The 19,592-nt window shown below is 52.5% G+C and overlaps 5 protein-coding genes across 5 annotated transcripts; 1 reads left to right on the top strand and 4 right to left on the bottom strand.

Annotated features, from left to right (window-relative positions):
- Nucleotides 1–56: 56 nt before the first annotated feature.
- On the bottom strand, nucleotides 57–3,015 carry GT037_003898 (wd40 repeat-like protein; the record flags this gene model as incomplete). The annotated part of the gene is made up of 4 exons (XM_038928945.1): nucleotides 57–1,676; nucleotides 1,725–2,274; nucleotides 2,475–2,641; nucleotides 2,701–3,015. The coding sequence occupies 4 exons, from the start codon at nucleotides 3,013–3,015 to the stop codon at nucleotides 57–59; spliced, it is 2,652 nt and encodes an 883-aa protein (XP_038788652.1).
- Nucleotides 3,016–3,951: 936 nt separating this feature from the next.
- On the bottom strand, nucleotides 3,952–5,338 carry GT037_003899 (ribonucleoside-diphosphate reductase subunit m2; the record flags this gene model as incomplete). The annotated part of the gene is made up of 3 exons (XM_038928946.1): nucleotides 3,952–4,911; nucleotides 5,012–5,251; nucleotides 5,306–5,338. The coding sequence occupies 3 exons, from the start codon at nucleotides 5,336–5,338 to the stop codon at nucleotides 3,952–3,954; spliced, it is 1,233 nt and encodes a 410-aa protein (XP_038788653.1).
- A 1,204-nt stretch (nucleotides 5,339–6,542) lies between these two features.
- Nucleotides 6,543–10,498, bottom strand: GT037_003900 (histidine kinase hhk14p; the record flags this gene model as incomplete). Its single annotated transcript, XM_038928947.1, has 4 exons — nucleotides 6,543–8,738; nucleotides 8,787–9,552; nucleotides 9,605–9,808; nucleotides 9,858–10,498. The coding sequence occupies 4 exons, from the start codon at nucleotides 10,496–10,498 to the stop codon at nucleotides 6,543–6,545; spliced, it is 3,807 nt and encodes a 1,268-aa protein (XP_038788654.1).
- Nucleotides 10,499–11,072: 574 nt separating this feature from the next.
- GT037_003901 (arm repeat-containing protein) lies at nucleotides 11,073–15,684 on the bottom strand (the record flags this gene model as incomplete). Its single annotated transcript, XM_038928948.1, has 10 exons — nucleotides 11,073–12,373; nucleotides 12,423–12,802; nucleotides 12,857–13,124; nucleotides 13,740–14,021; nucleotides 14,073–14,822; nucleotides 14,870–15,115; nucleotides 15,162–15,275; nucleotides 15,330–15,450; nucleotides 15,503–15,588; nucleotides 15,642–15,684. The coding sequence occupies 10 exons, from the start codon at nucleotides 15,682–15,684 to the stop codon at nucleotides 11,073–11,075; spliced, it is 3,591 nt and encodes a 1,196-aa protein (XP_038788655.1).
- Nucleotides 15,685–17,184: 1,500 nt separating this feature from the next.
- On the top strand, nucleotides 17,185–19,089 carry GT037_003902 (protein kinase kin1; the record flags this gene model as incomplete). The annotated part of the gene is made up of 1 exon (XM_038928949.1): nucleotides 17,185–19,089. One exon carries the CDS (start codon nucleotides 17,185–17,187, stop codon nucleotides 19,087–19,089), a length of 1,905 nt encoding a protein of 634 aa, XP_038788656.1.
- Between the last annotated feature and the right edge of the window lie 503 nt (nucleotides 19,090–19,592).

Here is a 19,592-nt window from a genome sequence, read left to right on the forward strand (position 1 = left end):
AATTCTAAAAATCCTGAAAATCTTGTCTCATTTGAAGTGAAATTTCTATCAGTGTATTAAGTACCATTTTCCCTGCCTTCATCACTCCGCTCATCTGTCAGCCTACTAATCTGACTAATCGTGCTCATACGACCAAGCAGCTCTGGTCTCTCCTCGTCTCTCACATTCCCAGCTGTTAATGCACTCTTATCGCGATTTGTCCAGAAAAGCCAGCTTTGACCGTTGTACACGGCGAGAGGGTTACGAGAACGCCGGGCTGCCTCGTCATCTGCTACAGCAGTCGGTTGTTCCTTGAGAGGGGACGAGGCTTCAGAGTATGAAGTGCTTCGTAGAGATGTGGTAGTACGGTCTATAGATACGGATGTTTTTGGTGTACCAGTAGGCTTGGTGTCGAAAGTGTCGTTGGTTTTGGTAGGTTGAAGGACAGGGGACTCGTGTGGTGTTGAGTGAAAGCTCATGGCGGCTAGCGACTTTCGGGGTGAGGCGCTGCGACGAGGAAGGGAGTTAGTCGAATCTAGACTACCGTGTGATATGCCTTGTCGCCATGTCATAATGCGGTCATTTGGTGGTTGTGTAGATACACTATCTCGCCGTGATCGACTAGTTCGCGAAATTATACTGCTGGGCCGTCCAATACCTGACGTTCTCTTCATGGAAGCAGTGTCCCATTGCTCGCTCATTCGTATGCGTTTTTGGTGAGCACAATCTTGTCTGAATACCTTGAGTGCACCCGTGTAGTCTGCTGTAACAATGATGTTGCCACCTCGATGTGCCGAGCGCTCAATATATGCTGGGCTTCCTGCAGCTTTTTTGAAGTGGGTATCCGTAGGCGCAGGTGTTGGGTGTGTGGACCCCACCTCCGTGGGTGCTCTCGACGATATGACAGATTCAGCTTTCGATACTAGCGTAACTGGTGGTGGATTGCAGAGGTCGAAGATGGGATCTTCCGAGGCGCTAAGTAATTGCCGAGTGTGGACGGGGGCAATGACAGTGCATGTCGTGATCGAATTATGAGCTTCGAACATTTCCACCGGACGCTGGTTCCTTTTCTCGCCTTCAGCCGTGGCGGTAGTCGACCAGATGTATGTTTTCCGATCCTCGCTTCCACATATGATATGTCCACTACTATCGGCAAACGTAGCTCGAATCTGACTGCAGTTGTTCTCATGACCACGGAGCTTCATTTCCAAAGCTTTGTCCTTCATGTTGTAAATGCGCAACCTCGAATCGTTGCTCGAAATCAGTAGCTTGATTTCACCACTTTCGCTGCCTGGAGGCCAATATGCTGCTTGTATTCCAGTGATTTTACTACCTTTTGCATTCTGTCCGCGGGTCGACTTTACGTGAAGTTGGGCTTGCCACTTTAATCCTTCAGTGTCGTAGAACATGCAAAGACCCCCAAGTGTACCGGCTATACATGTTTTCCCATCAGGTGTGAACGCCACTGATGTAATCATATCCGGCACAGTGACCGAGAAAGCCACGCTCTTATCCGGAATGCTCCACAGTCGCAACTTTGCGTCAAGGGATCCTGCGAGGAAGAATCGGTCATCGGTAGGGTGAAATTGTATAGAAGGAACAAAATCGGAATGCTTGAATGTGCATAGATTCTCATCTCGGCTTACGTGCCATAGACGGACCGTCTTGTCCATAGAAGAGGATAGCAAAAAATTGTTCTATGGTTGTCAGTCGATGCATGAAAATATTAAGCAATATCAACTTACCTTGCTCCAGCTCAAATCTAAGATAGTTGAAGTATGTCCCTGGTACTCGCGAACGGGTTTCTGGTGGAAGACTGGCGCACTCAGGTACTTTGCCTCTCCATTATCAGCGTTCTCATGCGCGCGGCGTCCTTCTGAGCTCTCAATCACCGCCCACACCCGGATAACCCTGTCTTGCCCACCGACAGCAAGATACCTCCCATCCTTGCTGAACTCGACCGCCCAGATGGGGTTCTGTGTAGCTGCCGACCCAGATTGAGGTGCAGGGTTTGATCCAGCCGCAGGCGGACTCTTCTTATCCGACCCAGAACGTAATTCCTGCGCCAGGAAAACACGATCAAATTCTTTCTCCTTCTTGAACTTCGTCCTCACTTTTATGTATGCCGGTGGATGAGGTACCTTCGGACTGAAGCTGAAATTGTCGACGTAAAGCTGGGCGTCCATACCCTCCAATCGAAGATCGTCTGCCTCAGAGCCATTCTCGCTTGCGCCATCGAGGGTACTGCTCTTCTTTTTGTTGCCGCCGATGAAGCGACTAAGAAATGAAACCTTCCTAGATATGAAGTCAGCCGTACTGTACTGCGCCCCAGGCTAATGTGGATATGCATGTTCAGGCCAACCAGAGGAACAAGCGCATACATGACCTCGATACGCAGGTCCGGAGGCCTTAATACGAGGTACGCGCTAATCCTTGGCTAGCAGCCCCGTCACATTCCGTATGCTCTTTGCGAACAGCAGAGTAGAGGGACCTACTTCTTGTCTGCCTTGCCCCCGCTTGCATCGCGCGGCGTCTCTCCGCTTAGTTTCTTATCCGCATTTACATCGTTTGGCGAAGTCGGCGATTGGCTCAATAGAGGCTCGGTGTTTTGCGATCGTAGTTTCTGTACAGCCGGCGACGTGTTCGTTCTCTGGAGGATTTGCTATACGGTGATGCGCGATTAGCGTCCGTCCCCGCATGTCGAACCTTATCTGTACATACTTGCGAGAGCGGGTCTATGGGCGTTTCGGACAATCTTGTCCCATCGCCAACGTATCCGTTTTGCAAATCGGCTGTCGGTTGCGCGGAAGGTGAGGTGGGGCTTCGAAGCTTTGCGACGAGCTTCTTGTTGGACAACGGGCCTATGAACCCTGGAGTAAGCATCTTGGAGTTTTCGGTGTGATGAGACAAAGCAATAGGTGTGATGTACGGCATACCATCTACTGTTGTTGACGATCCATTCTCCTGGATCTGAAAAGCGCTTCTGCCAGCGACGGACGGGTCTGTCACCTTAATCTTGGGAAGGGTGTCTGCCATGTTGACATGTCACGAAGCGACATGGATCTACCCCGTCGCCGCCTTGGTCGTACTTGACAGCGCTCGATGACTGTACAGATCTATATGCCGTGAATTTGTTCGGATGGTATTCACGTAATGTGCACACTGCACTCTAGCGATGAGAGTCGGATTTTGTTGCGGAGGGTCGCGGATGTTTACGAACTAGCGTTTTGTTGTCTGGCGCACCAAGTCTGGACGTATATGCAGGGACAGTGCCATCAAGTTCCCCATATCGCGCAATTGGTCCGGGGTAAGTAACTCAGGCGTGTGTAAGCTGAAAGAGGCGCACGACGGTCTGCAAGTAGCCAGCTCGCTTGTCGTGATTTCGTAAGATGGCAACCTCGGATACGCCGCACGCATTGCTGACGTCATGGCTAGCGGTACCTGAAATCAATCCTTGCTCGTCTGGGCGGCGCGTAACATCTGCAGAGGGTGTCGAGCGCACGGGATTTATCCTGGGGACTGGTGCATGTTTCCTGCAGGACATAGATCATGTTAGGGTGGAAGTGGATAGGCTTCAGAAAAGCTTGATTGATCAAGCGTGCATACTGTCGCGTGGCGTGTCGGACCGAACATGCACACGTTATGCACAAGCAGAACCATCACAAGGATGACTCAAGAAGAGACATGTGTGTGAAAGATGTGTATTCGTGATTATCCAAAGTGGTATGATATATAGGTCGTTGATCCCATCGCTGCCGCATGCCGTAGCTATCCTACCGCGTCACTCATCCAAGAGGCCTATCCCAGCTAACTAGCAACGCCATGACTCCAAAATGCGAAGAGTGGTTACTTCATCAATGCAAGGGGGTATGCGAACGAAGACATCCGGCACCCGTGCCAAACCCAAACGTTCAACGTGTTGTACAAAAACAAAATGGCAGATAATTTGAGAAAGAAGTGAAAGCGAAGCATCTAAAAGTCTTCATCGAAGCAGAAATCACCAGACTGGCCTTGCGGCTCAGGTGTGGGCGATGAACCCTCCTTCTGCTGCTCGTGCTTCTTTGTGCTGGCCATGACACCGGCCTTCTGGTAGTCGCCGACGCGCTTCTCGAAGAAGTTGGTCTTACCAGCCAGAGAAATGTTCTCCATGAAGTCGAAGGGGTTGGTGGCGTGGTAGACCTTGACATTGCCGAGGGCCAACAGCAGACGGTCAGCGACGAACTCGATGTATTGGCACATGAGAGTAGCGTTCATGCCGAGCAGAGCGCATGGTAGTGCGTCGCTCAAGAACTCCTGCTCAATCTCGACGGCTTCAGTGATGATAGCTCTGACAGACTCTGGGCTAGGCTTGTTCTCGAGAAGAGAGAAGAGAAGGCAGGCGAAGTCGGTATGCATGCCCTCGTCACGGGAGATGAGCTCGTTGGAGAATGTTAGACCGGGCATCAGGCCGCGCTTCTTGAGCCAGAAGATGGAGGCGAAAGAACCGCTGAAGAAGATACCCTCAACAGCGGCGAATGCAACAAGGCGGTTGGCGAATGTGGAGTTCTTGTCGGAGATCCATCGCAGGGCCCAGTCGGCCTTCTTGCGGATGCAGGGGATGTTGTCGATGGCGTTGAAGAGATACCTGCGCTGCTTGGGCTCGCTGATGTATGTGTCGATGAGCAGAGAGTAGGTCTCTGAGTGAACGTTCTCCATCATGATTTGGAAACCGTAGAAGCATCGTGCCTCGGGGATTTGTACTTCGCTAGAGAATCGCTCAACAAGGTTCTCGTTGACAATGCCATCGGAGGCTGCGAAGAAGGCGAGGACGTGGGAGATGAAGAAGCGCTCGTCATCGTTGAGACGCTTGTTCCAGTCGTGAAGATCCTTGGAGAGGTCGATCTCCTCTGCGGTCCAGAAAGAAGCCTCGGCCTTCTTGTACATCTGCCAGACCTGTAGTGGATATATAATTAGCAAGGGTGTTCATGAAGACGCGTTTGACGCGTAAAGCCACGCGGAAGGCACGTGAAAACATCAAAAGGGTAAGACTTACATCGTGGTACTTGATGGGGAACAGGACAAAGCGTCCAGGGTTCTCTTGGAGGATTGGCTCGATGGCCTCCTCCTCCTTGATCGTAGGCGCGACGGTAGGCTTGGCCTCCTCTAGGTCGTCCTCGAAATCATCTGGGATACCGACGATGGGCTTGAAAGTGTTCTCCTTCTCGACCGGCGAGAAGTCAAGCTTCTTGGCGGGAGAGTCGTTCATCTTGAGTGAGTCAATGGCAGATGAAATCTATTCAACGCGTTAGTATCAACGCGTATAAGTACCGGATTTATCGCAACGTACCTGCTTGGAAGGCGTAGACTCAACGGCAGACATTGTGAGGTGAAGATTAAAATGTAGCGTTGTATGGTGTAGAGAGAGACGAGTGTGCGGTCAAGAATACTCGTGGAAACGCTGATGTGAAGATGGTGGTGGATGTGGTGTGCTGAGAGAAAGAGCAGACGCGACTTCACTATAAATCCGCGTCTCGACGCTAACACGTGACTGGGCGATCCGTTCTGCCAGCCACTAACGCGCCATGCTCGCGAAAAGACGCTATGATCTCATCCATGCGCGCTTTGGATCATCACATCTATTCTGCTCTACGGGGACTCGATTCTATCCTCAATTTGTACGGGCTACATAATCGACTGCGCGGATTTCAACGATACCCATATCGTCGTCTTTTCATCTATTGTGTGGTGAGAATCTCGTCCAATGTTGCCCGTCGCGTTGCCCAGCCACGAGCTCTCACGAAAAAACCGTCTGTGCCAGACGCGTCGCAACGCGCTATGATTCGATTCTCCCCACCACAACACGCAAGGACCGTTTCCGTGACTAGTTAGTCCTGCATTTGTCGGCTGAACAAAGGCTTGGAAATGCATTTGAAACCCATACTGGCCCGCCTCGAGGCCAGACTCGACGCTTGCATTGGCTGCAAGCTGACCGTGCTCGTGCCGGCCTCGGATCAGATTAGATTTTCTCTGATAATGATCAGGCACTGATGGCTGGTTGGCTCCACCCAGCTCGTCACACGCTGACCAGCCTATGTTTTGGCCCCGAGAACGCGTCGTGAGACCGTGTTCGACGCGCCTGGAGCCGTCCCATCTCCCACCCTCGTCATCTTTTCCTGAATTGGTCTCCTAATCCATACGTGCTTTGTACCGGTTTGCGATTTCGATGGCGTTGCTATCTGAGTTCACCCCACTAGTTGACTGGACGACGCGTGCTCGGACGCGTCTGAGAGTAGTCGCACTAGGTGTGGGGAAGAGCATCTGGCTCACCATACTGACGAAGGCATGCATAAATCCAGGGTACACTAGATGTACATGCTGAAAGTAATTTGGGGGCGTTCCGCTAAGACCTTGAATGCATCGATCACTGATCGATATGATTGCATCATCCGCCATAGTATGCGGCAGTAACAGTAAGACGCTCATACATCCGCGGCATATCTACCTTTGACCAGCGGGTCAGATCTAGTCCTTGCTAGAATCGCATCAAATCAATCTATATAATTAAACGCCGCTTTATGCACATGTTATTCCCCCCTAACCCCCATTCCCCTCATTAATCCCACTAACTCTGGAATTCGAAACGGTTTACAGATCGCCTCATCCACGCCAGCCTCTTTCGCCATATCAATCTGTTCCTTCCTCGCATTCGCACTAACAGCGATAATCGGTACATGCCTGCTCAGTTCGCCATTCTTCTCCATGTCCCGTATCCGTCTCGTACACGTCAAGCCATCCATGACGGGCATCTCGACGTCCATTAGAACAACGGAAAGAGGCAGAGGTGGGGATTCGCTTGGGGAAGCAGAAAACACTGTGCGTGAGAGTTGGGAGAGAGCTTCGAAGCCGTGGTTTGCGACGTATGTTGTATGGCCCAATTTTTTTAGTTGGGCGGACAGGACGCGTTGGTTTATGAGGTTATCCTCTACGATGAGGATGTTGTATTTGCAGCTCTCTATGTCTTTTGCTCTTCCTTGCTCTTCCAGGGGTATCGCAGCGAGTGGAACTACGTCAGGGTTCTTGCTGTCCTCTCTAATGATTTGAGCTTTGGTGCGAGGGGGCAGATCGCCAGTCGAATCAAGGACAGTTGCAGCGAGAGCACTTTCCGGAGCTTTTGCTCTCCTTGATTTGATATAAAACGTGAATGTTGATCCTACGTTATGGACGGAGGAAACGCCGATGCTGCCGCCTTGCATTTCGGTGAGCTCGCGCGAGATAAACAAACCTAAGCCAGAACCGCCATACTGAACATGTGTCTTTGGTGTTGCTTGCGAGAACCGTAGGAATAGTTTGGCTTTGTGCTCTGGAGAAAGACCACATCCGGTGTCTTTGACCGTGAAGTTGAGGTAAAATACCTCTCCAGCATGATCCCATTCAGCCTGTGTCAGAAAGTTCTTCCGCACGGATTCCTGTGGCACATACTCAATATCGCGCATCTGTTGCACCTCTCGTGATGCTCCCATGACTACTTCGACTTTGCGGACTTCTTGGCCTTGAGTAAATTTGATGGCATTGGTGAGTAGGTTGATAAGGACCTGCAAGACTCGGCTCGGATCCAAAATCGCCCAGTCGATATTCAGATCCTCAATGGACGGATCGCATCTGACTTCTAGACTGACTTTAGCTTTGTTCGCCTCGTCCTTGAACATTTTATAAGCGTCTTGCAGAAACACCGAGGGTTGTAGTATCATGGGGCTAATGACCAAAAGCTTCGAGTCGAGCTTTGATAGTGTTAGAATATCGTCAACAATACGCTTTTGGTGTGTAGCACAAGCTTGTATCGTCTCTACCGCATCCAGACTATTGCTGATCAACTCTTTGAGCTGACTGTGAATAGCGGGTTGAAATGTCAGAGCTTCTTTACGTGTGAGAGCTTTCATGTCGTTCAGCGACGAATAGATGGAGTCTGCACATTGCACCATTGCGCTCAAAGGGTTTCGCATCTCATGAGACGTCATGTCGATGAAGTTCTCCTGCTGTCTCTTTGATTCAAGAGCCTCTTCAACCCGATTCTTCTGGATAGCTTCCGCCCATGCCATCTGACTAACATCAGTCATTGTTCCCATGATGGTCCCGTCGGTGTAGGCAGTAGCGCTAACAAGAATCCAGGTCGGTGTCTGAATACCATCGGGCCCCGTCCACTTTTTCTTGAGATGTATTGTGAAAGTATGCGGCCCCTGCTTGCGTTTTGTGACCTCAACGTCATGATAGCAACGGTCTATCATATCCTCGTCGACTATGTTTCGCCAGTCCACTTGGCCCATCGGTACTTTGGGGTGGTCCGTGATGTGAAACCATTGGTCGTTGCAGTACTTCATCGTTAAATCTGGATTCAGGTGATATAGACCCACAGGCGCGAGTTCCGTAAAGCTGGCCAAACGTCGCTCTGCCTCCGATCGCATTAGGACAGCTTTTGTCGCCTCCTTTTGAGCACTAATGTCTGTGTTGCATCCGAAGACACCTGTAACTGTTCCGTTTACGCCTTTGATCGGCACACAGGCTGACAATGTCCAAAGATAATTGTCGATAGTTTCTTCGCCATCACGGTGTTTTTCTGGCTGCTTCTTCCATCGAACCTCGAACGTCGCTGGTTCACCAGAGGCCAATATTTTCCATTGATTATCCATCATGGGTATATCTCCTTCGAAGACATACTCCTTGTAAGCGAACGGAGGCACTTTGAGGAGGTCTCTCTGTTGTCCGGTTTGAGTGAAGTACGTTTCCTGGTACATCGTCAGTCTTATTCGACATGATGGCTGCAATGCCCTTACATTAGCATGTAGTAGTATACCATTAATGTCGATCTCAAAGTACCCTAGACCGACTTCATCTGCGATATCGTGGAAGTTGCGAAGCTTCTCAGCTACGTGACTAGCTTCTTGTGTCAGGTTTGCAACTTCGGCATTAAGGGCCGCACGGTCTCTTTCGGCCTGAGCCTCTTGACGTTTGCGCTTCCGGATCTCTTCTTCATGAAGCGCTACTGAGGCCGCTGAAGCACCCAGCAGATTCGAGAACACTTTTATCCAAGCTTTGTATTCGTTGTCGTAGGGTCGTCGCGTGTTCAAGCCGATTAGAAGGTATCCCACGATAGTTTCGTCATAAGTCCTAACTGGAGTAACAAGAAAACACCTCAATGAATCCCCAAACGCCCGCTGTTCAAGGTCATGGTATAAGGAAGATGGCAACACGCCCTCCTCTTCCTGATACGACAGTGCAGTCTCACCTCTGGCGCTATCGCGCATGGCGCGAGCTAAGCCAAGATCACTGTCCAGGTCCAAATGCGGAAGTATGGCCGGATGATTAGGTTTGTAGCCTATAGACCATTCTAGCGTACATTCATTTAGTGGCCCTTTCGGTGGGGAGGCAGAGTCTATCGGATCGAGAAGCTCGCACCGAGAGTATAAAACGGCAGCTGGAAAGTCGTATTCGTAAGGCCTGATAGCGTCGGCCAAACTCTGCCAAAAGTGTTTGGTGCTTCTCGCTTTGCTAGTCATCTGACTAACTCTGAGTAGAGCATCAACGCGGCGTTCCAGCAATCTGCATACGTCATGTCAATGGCTTCACCATGTCAAACATCAGGCTCTCCTACCTTTGTTTCGTAATCTCAGTGACGATGGAATACATGCCGTCTATTTTAACACCAACAAGCGGCACAAGGCTCCATTTGAAGAACGCTTCCTCAACGAAGCCGAAACGTTCGACCATGAAATGATACTCCTCTTCGGGGGCGTCTGCAAACCGTGTGCTCTCCGAGCGAGCCATTGTAGCGTTTACAGGGTCCGCGAGTTCAGGCCTGCAGCAAATTAGACGTTAAACTCCCATAGGTAGGCGTAAGAAGTTACCAGGCATCAATAATACTCTGACCGAGGATCGCAGGATGTCTCGAGCCGCTGACTGCGGCATACGCGAGATTGTATAAGATCGTGTGCTCGGGGCCAAGGAAGAGGGCTGTAGGGCGTGTCTCTAGCATTAAAGTGGTGACCACAACATTGAGCTCATAGTTCCAAGAACTGATCGGGCCAAGCGATGTCTTAGACCAGTTGACGTTCCGTATATTCTCGACATGCTCGCGTAGCTCTGGCGACTGTATCTTGACAGTAAAGATATTGTCTCGCACTGGTTGCAGATGAGGCGACGACAATCTCCCTCGCGCCACCTGTGTAGGCTCTTGCAGACGACCAGACTGCTCGTCGCTTGGTGCTGAATGTTCGACGATGGTGACAATTAGCCAGCGCTTGCATGCAGTGAACTTGGCCCATCTATATCGTCCATGCAGGAATTCCTCTTGGTGGCAAGCTGCGACCCTACTTGCGGGATCCCACCAGTCTCTCAGCGATGAAGGCGAGTGCAGCGACGATGCAATATGTGGTATGGCAAGCAAGGCGGTATTGACATGACAGATAGTCGTCGTCTGAGCTTCGCAGTCGACGATGAAGGTTGGTCGTGGGTCGCTGTCGTATAGCTGTCGGATGTCCACTTCCATGGCGGATCTGCGTCGTCGATGCTGTGATTGGACGGCGCGTGGAGAAGGTGGGAATCAGCGCGGGAAAGGCGCCGAAAGCGCGCCGCGAAAAGTATAATGGTTCTGTTACATACAATAGCGGCGATGAGTCCGTACCCGTGATGATGCGCGAAGTTGTAGGCGTTGTAGTAGATGGTAGTTGCACGAGTTGATCGGTCATGGGCAATTCGCTTTTCGCTGATTGCCACCATGGGATTCGTCGCCGAACGACTACCGTACGTACCAATGACCTAGACCACTGGCGGCCCGCCCTGTTATCCCCACAGCACATCTGTTTGTCTAGAACATGGGTATCCATGCCTAAATGGTCTTGCCGAGGCGAAAGAACCAAAGCGTGAGACTTAGCGAGATGCGGTCTACACTCACAACGCTAGCTTTTGCATGAATGTATGAATTTCGATCTTTGTTCTCGTGTTGTTCATTGGTAGCGGACCTGAAGACCACACTTGAAATATGCAACTATGAACCACGGACCTAGATTAATCCGTTTAGTGCCAATAGATGCATGTCATGAACGCCTATTTCTGCCCCAATCTCAGCCGAGCATCTCGCCCCAGTTTGGCACCACGACGAATTTGCCCTTCACTCTACCAAGACTGATTGCTTCACCTGCGTCCTCCGGTGCAGCTCTCTCATTCTCGGGGCGCATATTAAGGCTAGCAACTTCCTGTAGGAAACTGGCCTTGTTGCCAGGCGTGAGTTCGTAGCTCGTACCGCCCCAGTCCAGCGTTGTGCGGCCAGATTCGTGTACCCGCAACTTTCCAACCAATCCACTCCCAAATCGAACACCTTCTTTGGGCCTAGCAGAGGGATCGGAAAAGCTCCCTTCCTCGACTTTGATCTTTGGATCCGTTTTAACTGATGGCTGCGTAGGTAGGGACGCAGACTGAGGGTCTGGTGCTTCTTTCTTGATCGATGGGGGCTCTACTGCTGGCATAAGGGGCGGTATTTGGAACAGATAGACGTTGTTATCTCGCACTGTAGGCTTCTTCTCTGTGTTAGCTGCGTCTGTCATCGGTACGTCGCCGGATCCATCGACTTGTGGCATCTCCTCTGGACCCAACTCGGCTCGGATATGGCGTAGGTTCGATTGAAAACGTGCCCATTCGGCGCGATCTTCGTCAGTCTGGAGCACTGGTTCTGCTATACTCTTCTTCTTAAGTTTTGGCTTCCGCTCGGCATTTGGTGACGACGGTTCTTGTTTTTCTGAGGACTGAGCAGGAGCATCGGACAGACCTACCTGCTCAGCATCGACCATGTTCTCGTCTTCGCTCGTAGGCTCGGTTTTGACAACAACATCCGAGTCTTCTGAGTCGTGCCACACGCCCTTGAACTGTTTCCGCGAACCTGTGATTTCTACATCCTTTGACTTGTTCTTTGGTTTCCGGCTCGTTTGCTCAGACGCAACATTTTTTGGTGCCTGGCCGCTCGATTCCGCTTGTTCCAGTATTTTTGCTGAAGTTTCCGAGCTTGCCTCTGTGTTGATACCGATAGTCCGCTCCTGGTGTTCTTTTCTGCCAATGCGAACGGGTAAAGCTGTTCGCGGCCCGCGTTGTGAAGGCGCACTTTTCGCTTTAGTCTCGTCTTCGTCTGAGGAGATTTCGATCAGATCGATATCCCTACGCGGTATGTCGGCCAGGTCTTCGTCATCAGATGACACAAGCCCACCATCCTCTCTCTTGATCGATGACCCTCCTCCGCTTCCTCCACCTCCACCTCCGCCTGACCGGGAACCAGACCCTCCGTAACTGCCGTCCTCGTTCTTGACGCGCTCTGCTCGAGAGCCAGATCCAGATCCGAAGCCAGAGAAGCCGCGATTTGAGCTGTTCTTCCTGTCTGTCGTGAAGGTCAGTACAGATAACCATAGCCAAACGAACTTGCTTACCTTCTTTAGAGCTGCCTAAGGAGAAGGGTCCACTCGCGACTCCACTGAAACCACCTCTGGCATTTTTCAGCTTGCTGGCCTCTCGCCTTGCTGCCTTTGCCGCCTCCGCTTCCCTTCTCTTGTCCGCAGCAACCTGCTCTTTTGTCCTTTCTCGGTCGCGAGCTGCCAGTTCTTTTGCAATAGCGTCTCGCTCTTCTTTGCTCCTTCTTCCTGTGAAGGCGGGGGTCTTGACGCCCCTCTTGCCTCGAGTTGTACCGCCGCGTCCGCGTACAGACGGTGATGCTGATCGTGAAGGAGGTACAGAGCCTTGAAGACTGCCGAGCCTTTGTACTGGAGCGCGAGCTGCTGGTTCTGCGTCAGGCTGAGGTGATGCGACAGCACTGTTGTATACGTATCAGTACCAGAGTCGAGGTAGATAGAGGAGCAAAGCATACGATACAGTCGCTGAAGGCGCCTCGGAAGCCTGTGGCTCTGCAGTCGCCAATGGGCCTTGACCAATAATGACTGGCTTCGCATCGCCATCTTCTTGCTTTGGTACTACGGGCTCAATGGGAGCTTCCGAGGCGTCAGCGGGAGCTGTGCTTTGCGGGATCGCATCCGTGGATTCACTCGTGTCAGCGGTAGCTCGTCCTGCTGCGGCTCCTCCTCTTCCACTTCCGCGAGCGCGGGTGCTTCCCCGTCCTCTTGGTTTTGGCGGCATTGCTGTTGTTTGGATCGTGTGGAATGGTGGTGCGTGGTGACTCGCGCAAGTCGCAAATATTTTGGCTATCGATAAACTCGTTAGCTCCGACGCGACGTCACATGTCAAGGTGAGGGGTCTCGATTAAGATCTTCCACAGATCGAGTGGGCATGGCTGTATGCTCTTACTTCTCACTCTAGGATACATTCTGGGCAATAGTTTTAAAGACTCATTGAGTAGTCGAGTACATCACTATCAAAGTGCCAATAAGATTCCGAACATCATTTGATTCATTTCCTGACCACGGAAACCTCCATCCAACTCTATCAATTACAAATTCGTCCACGCCGAATGCTCGGAAAAGAGTAGTGGTAAGTTAAGTGCATGCCAATGTATGTGAAAGCCCGCTCCGCCAATGCTCGCTAGAGATACTGAGGATACTTGTGCCCCTGAACGCCAGCCTTCAAGATGCCCAAAAGCAGTGTAACGTAAACGCATTAACAGAAAACCGGAATATGGTGGGTACGAGCAAGAGAGTCAACGCGATGAACAGCCGATAAACAGGGTATAAAATGCGATCCAACGCTTTTCTATCCCTCGACGAGAGTCTTGGGGCTCTTTCCCAGCAGCTCAAGACATCTGCGTGCGAGGGTGACGACTTCGCCTTCGCCGTCCTCATTGTCTTCGTCATCTGACTCGATGTTGCGCTCAGCAATGTCCGTGACCATGTCGATGATCTCGTTCGACTTGCCAATGTGCTCCATGAGCTGTTGGTCTTCCGACTCGAGTAGCTGTAGCAGTGTCCAAATAGCGATATGCTGGAAAGTTGGGTCTCCGCTCGCCAAGAAGCGGCGGAGATAGCCGTGAATTCCGCCTGCGGGTTCTGTCCAGTTTTGGATGAATATCGAGTAATCGCCGACTAGATTCGTTAGTGAGGATGTTGAACAAACAAGCGATGAGTCAGACTTACCCTTGGACGACAGGTTTCCGAGAGCAGCCGCACTGTTACCTTGAACCTCGATGCTTTCCGACTCGGTAAGTGGGATGAGTACATCGAAGACTCCCAGGTTGAGCAGGTGAGGCTTGAGCTCTTCACTCAGAGCAAGGACGGCAATCGCAGCTGTCATCTCAGACTGCACTGGAAGTCGCACGTTGAGCACGAGCGACTTGCATTTCTGCACAGCACCCGCCTCCAAAACCAACTGCTTGTTCTTGTCTGAGCTTGCCGCAAGGTTACGCAGGGTGGAGATTGCGTGGCATTGGATTTCGTCGTTATCGGTGGAGCCGAGCAAATCAACTAACGGCTTAAGGAAGCCAGCCTCGATGATAGGCGACTCGTTGGCGGGGTGGATGGAGATGTTTCGTATGCACGCGACGGCGGATAGAATCAGCGGTAGGTATGACGATTGCAGAAGGCGGAGGAGGGAAGGCAGACCACGAGCGCGTACAATCTCGAGCTGGTAGCGTTCGTCCGACGCAAGGTTACGAAGAGCAAGTGCGGCCTGGCACTGCACCTTGGGCGAGGACGACTCCATAAGGTGTACCAAAGAGCCAACCAGCCTGCCTTCAGTCTGTGCCAGCTTGGCGCGGTTGCTTGCATCGACAGCAATGTTGCTGAGGGCGGTGGTGCAGTAGTACTGGACATCGACATCAGATGAAGACAGTAGCTGAACAAGGACGGGGATAGCGCCAGCATTTACGAGCTGTTGTCGGTTGTCATCTGGTTCCATGTCAGCACAAACTTTGTCGAGATAACGAACATCGTACCTGAGTGTGTCATGTTCAGCAGTGCGCCGGTTGCATTTCTCTGCACGCGCATGTCCTTTGACTTGGCTAGCCGTGTGAGAGGCTGCAGTGCGCCGGACCGTGCAATCTTTGCCTTGTTGTCCTCGTGCGTAGCCAAGTTTGTGATGCACCCGACGGCGTTACATTGTACCTCGACATTAGGCGAGTTCATCTGCTTGATCAATGGCGCAAGACCACCGAGTGCGACGATGGCCACCTTGTTCTCGGCTGCGGGAGTTAGTGTCTGTCTCAAAGCCGTGCCGTGCGAACATACTGTTTACCGCCAAGTTGCCCAGGGCGGCGCTCGCCGCACGCTGCACTTCGATGTCGGGATTCTGGAGCAGGAACAGAATAGGCTCCAGGGTGTCTCGGTCGACCTCTCTGACATCTGTCCAAGGTTGTTAGAGGCTGCATGTGCTATGGTGTAGTGTCAGGTATGTACCTCGTTCTGTTATCTCGGCGAAGGTCAAGCTTGCCGATCGCTGCAAGTCGATGTTGTCCGAGTATACCAGAGTACTCAACGCGCGGAGAGGTTCGCCTGAGAAGAAGTCGGTTTCGGCTCGCTGCGCAAGTTAGCATGCGGGATGGCTGCGGAGAGGCGGTGGGAAGCAGTACGTTCTCGAGGAAGCCCAGCAGGTCGGCGACAGCTTCCCGTTCGCTGTCTGCCAACACCGGGTCATATATGCTGTCTCTTGAGCGGCCTGGAGATGATTCGTCAGTAAAGCTCCAATGCCAGAGATTTGAGTCGACTGACCGCCGCAGCAGAAGAAACGGTAGCAGACGTCGGAGATGCCCATGGCTGGAGGCGCAGACGTTCGCGGTCCGGCCGATCAGTCTTGTTATCGGCTCTGCAGATTCAGAGTCGCAATGCAGTGGCGCAGCGAAGAATGCGGGCAGCGGGCAGAGGTTTGGGGTTGGGCCGGTGCGATGGGTGGATGAGCTTGGTGATGTTGTCACCCGCCCCAGGGTAGTGAAGAGAGCTTGGCAAAGGGAACTTGGAGGTGTGCTAGCTAGCAGTAGCGGGCGGCAGCGTCGCCCGAGCATGCAGTCAGTGCAACAAGCGCGAGGCTAGCAGCTTCACGTGAAAACGAGATTTGACATGCAGCATGCACAGCAACAAAGTACTTGGCCGCTCCACGAGCTTGGACGAGCTTGTCGCTGCATGCGGCGACGTGGACGCGACAGCAGACTTTGCGGTGCAGTATGCGCAGTCTGCCATCTCAGCCACGTCTCAATGCTGCCGTGCCCGCAGCCTACAGAACCGCGTCACCCGTGTATCTCTGCCCCATTCCACGCTTTCAGGCTTAGTATCGTCAAGGTTAGTATCATTAATCCACCACGCCGGAGCAACTTCAAAGGGTCCAGCTGCGAGGAACAGGGACCCTGGAACATGTCTCTTACTTGTCGCCGTCGTGAGCCAACCGCGTTGAGCTCCATCGCGGCGTCGACGTCATGTTTCGGCCGTTTGACGTGTACAACCAACAATGCGCCGGACAGCTCACAATTATGGTCCTCATGCTTCGCTATTCGCCTTTGCAACGCCCGGCGTCATGTACGGTCGAGCGGGCCGCTTTTCGGCCATGCAGCATCTGCCTGACGCGCCCCACGCCTGCTGCTGCCATCACCACGACTCTGCAAAGCCCTTCATCAGTACAATTATTATAAAGCATGCCTAGCAGTCTAGCACCTCCGCGCGGGGTAGCCCTACTCGTCTCCTTCCCTTGAGCGTCACTATCCGACGACGGCTGCTTGGCTATCTGCTTTACCATGGATCGTCCAGCACACCTACCACGTTAGACTGCCCAGAGCCTTCACCACGCACCCACTCGCTATGCTCAAAAGCAGCAGATTACCCTGGGAACGCGTCCTATAGGTGCAGACGTGTTGCATGGCTTGGTCCGGTCGCTCACGTGCCTCTGCGCCCGCGCCTCCGCTGACTGCCGCCTATTAACAAAGTGCGTGGGGGAGGCCGGAAATTGAGCAACGAGAAGCAATATTCAAACAAAGAACATTACACTCCTTCTCGCACCCGCCCCCTCTCATCCCAATTCTTTGCACCCCAGATCCATCAAGTGATTGCCGCTGCGAGAAATCTTTCCAGGCATACCGCTGCTCGGCGCGCCTGCAATTTCAACGTTCCGCTAGCACTCCGCTGTCTCCAAGCCCGAACATAATCTTATTACTTTACTTCCCGGTTTCGCCCTTCGCCGCGCGACCCTCACCCCACGATCGCCGCACACATTAATACACCCGGTCGCCGCTGTAAGAAGAGGTTTGCACCACTGTGAACCGGTTTAATGGCCCCAATTTCAGAACCCTCACACACTTTCCAGAAGCTCAAACTCGACACTTCGACGCCCCATAAACCCATCGCCTCAACCTTTGCATCTTTCGCGCCTCTAGCCCGTAAACAGTCCCCGCACAACCACCATGGCCAGTCCCAGCTAACTGCCGGATTTGCTGCTGCAGAACCGCTGAACATCTCGCGCGGTCCCTACAACAAGCGTGACCACCATGGCGCCCACTCGCGCACTGAATCCGACGATGAGGGGTCCCTCGCAGTGGGCAGCAGCGGAAGCGACGAGGACTTCGTAGCCAAATTCAGGCAACGCAAGACGAGCATTAGTTTCAACAATGAGGTTCGGCTCGACACGGGAGAGGGCGTTGGCCTAGGGGTGCCCGTGCCCAAGTCTTCACGGCAGTCGCATTCACGCACGACCGAGAGTGGAAGCTACTCAGATGGCTCACAGCAAGACTACATGGAAATGCCCTACACCATGCGTAGAAACATGCAGTACCGCGTTGGAGAGCCCCGGTACCCCCTTGCCCAAACCACCGTCGACGACCTTGCCCACGACTCCGAGTACCGCGATCAGGTCGCATCCTTGACTTCTGATGCCACCGCTTCGCCGCCGTTAGACGAGGCCCAAACTCCCCTCGAGACGCCCTCCGAGTACATGCTTTCGCCAATGCCCGCCACGTCCCCTATGGAGTTCCCGCTATTCTCGCCCTCCCCTCGGCGCGTGGGCCCACCTCGGACCAAGAGCTGGAGATCGGAGATTGGCGAAGACGGCAGCCTCAAGAGGGCTAGTCGTCGATCCTCTGCCCGCTCTGGTCGGTCACTTTCGTCCATGTCGCCGGCTGCCTCCTTCCTGGCGCGCTACAAAGCCACCGAGGCCCCTATCAAAGCACCTGAGCCAGATGATGAAGGCCAAGGCATCGGGTACGACAGCGAGTACATTATTGGAAAGCAGATTGGCTATGGCGGCTTTAGCGTTGTCAAGGAGGTCACAAGCATGGAGAATGGGAAGCCTGTCACCGATGCTGTCAAGATTGTGCGCAAGTTGCAACAGGACAAATCAGAACTTGAGAACGAACAAATTCAGACACAATTCGATCACGAGGTGGAGATCTGGCGCTTCCTGCGTCACCCTTATATTCTTCCTCTCCTGAGGGTTTACACCACCGACTACGCTACCTTCTGCATCACTAGATTGAATAAGGGTGGAACTCTTTTCGACTTGATCCGCGACACACGCCGCCTCAAGAAGAATGGTCTGCCAGCTCACTTGGTGAAGCGCTACGCGTACCAGCTAGCATCGGCTATGCGCTACCTGCACAACGACGTTCAGGTCGTACACCGCGACATCAAGCTCGAGAACTGCCTTCTTGATATGACGGTAGCTGATGCTGAGAGGGACGGCGGCGATCTTCTGCTTTGCGATTTCGGCATGGCAGACTTTATTGTTAGCGACCAGCGTGACGGCCCCGAGCCCCACTCGATTGGTGAAAATCAGAACATAGGCCCCGCAGAGACTAGCACGTCTATCGCCGGCAGTCTGCAATATGCGGCTCCTGAGCTGTTCAACGCAACTGGGCCAGTCTTCTCCCCTGCGGCGGACATTTGGGCGTTTGGTGTAGTTGTGTTCGCTCTACTTACCGCGACTCTACCTTTCAATGACGGTCTGGACATCAAGACGATCGAGAAGATCCGAAATTGCGAGTGGGATGCGGAGCTCGTCCGTAATGCAGAGGCAGCCCAAGTAAGCAACATCGACGACGCCCTCGCACTTGTCAGGGGCTGTCTCGAGGTCGATGTTGAAAAGCGCTGGAATGTCCATGACATTTTGGAGTGCGCGTGGCTGCGCGAATGCGAGCAACGCTTCGAGCATGTGGTTCGCCCTTGGGTCGCTGAGTCATGAAGCGATGATTATATTTTGTACGAGTAACGTTTGGTGTTGGTTGCGCCGGTTTGCGTTACATCCTTGGATACCCGGTTCACATTGCGTCTCTTTTCCTTGCTTATATTTCGCCCTTGGGTTTCTCTTATCATCGGGCATTTTGCGATTCGGTCACTTCCGTTGGCTTTTGGATACCCTACGCTGTTCTTCCACTCACGATCCTACTTTTGCTGGCGTTCTTCTTCACGAGAGGCCAGCCAGTCTCACGATACATTGTACTCTATTTGGCCCCCTGATGCGCGTGGTCCTTACCATGGATCCTAGCATTTGTCATGCCTGCAGGCGACAACTAGCGGCTTATGCGACCTCATATTTTGATGAGCATCTACAATGAATTATCACTACTCATAAGCCATGTGTGCCCTCATGATCGTGTTGCTCACATGGGACTTGACACTTAATATAAACAACGTGGCAATGCTACCCAAAAATCTGTAGTCCTGGTTTTCGTGCTACTGATTTGC

Source organism: Alternaria burnsii, assembly GCF_013036055.1.
Source record: "Alternaria burnsii strain CBS107.38 chromosome Unknown 730, whole genome shotgun sequence".
Classification (NCBI taxonomy): domain Eukaryota; kingdom Fungi; phylum Ascomycota; class Dothideomycetes; order Pleosporales; family Pleosporaceae; genus Alternaria; species Alternaria burnsii.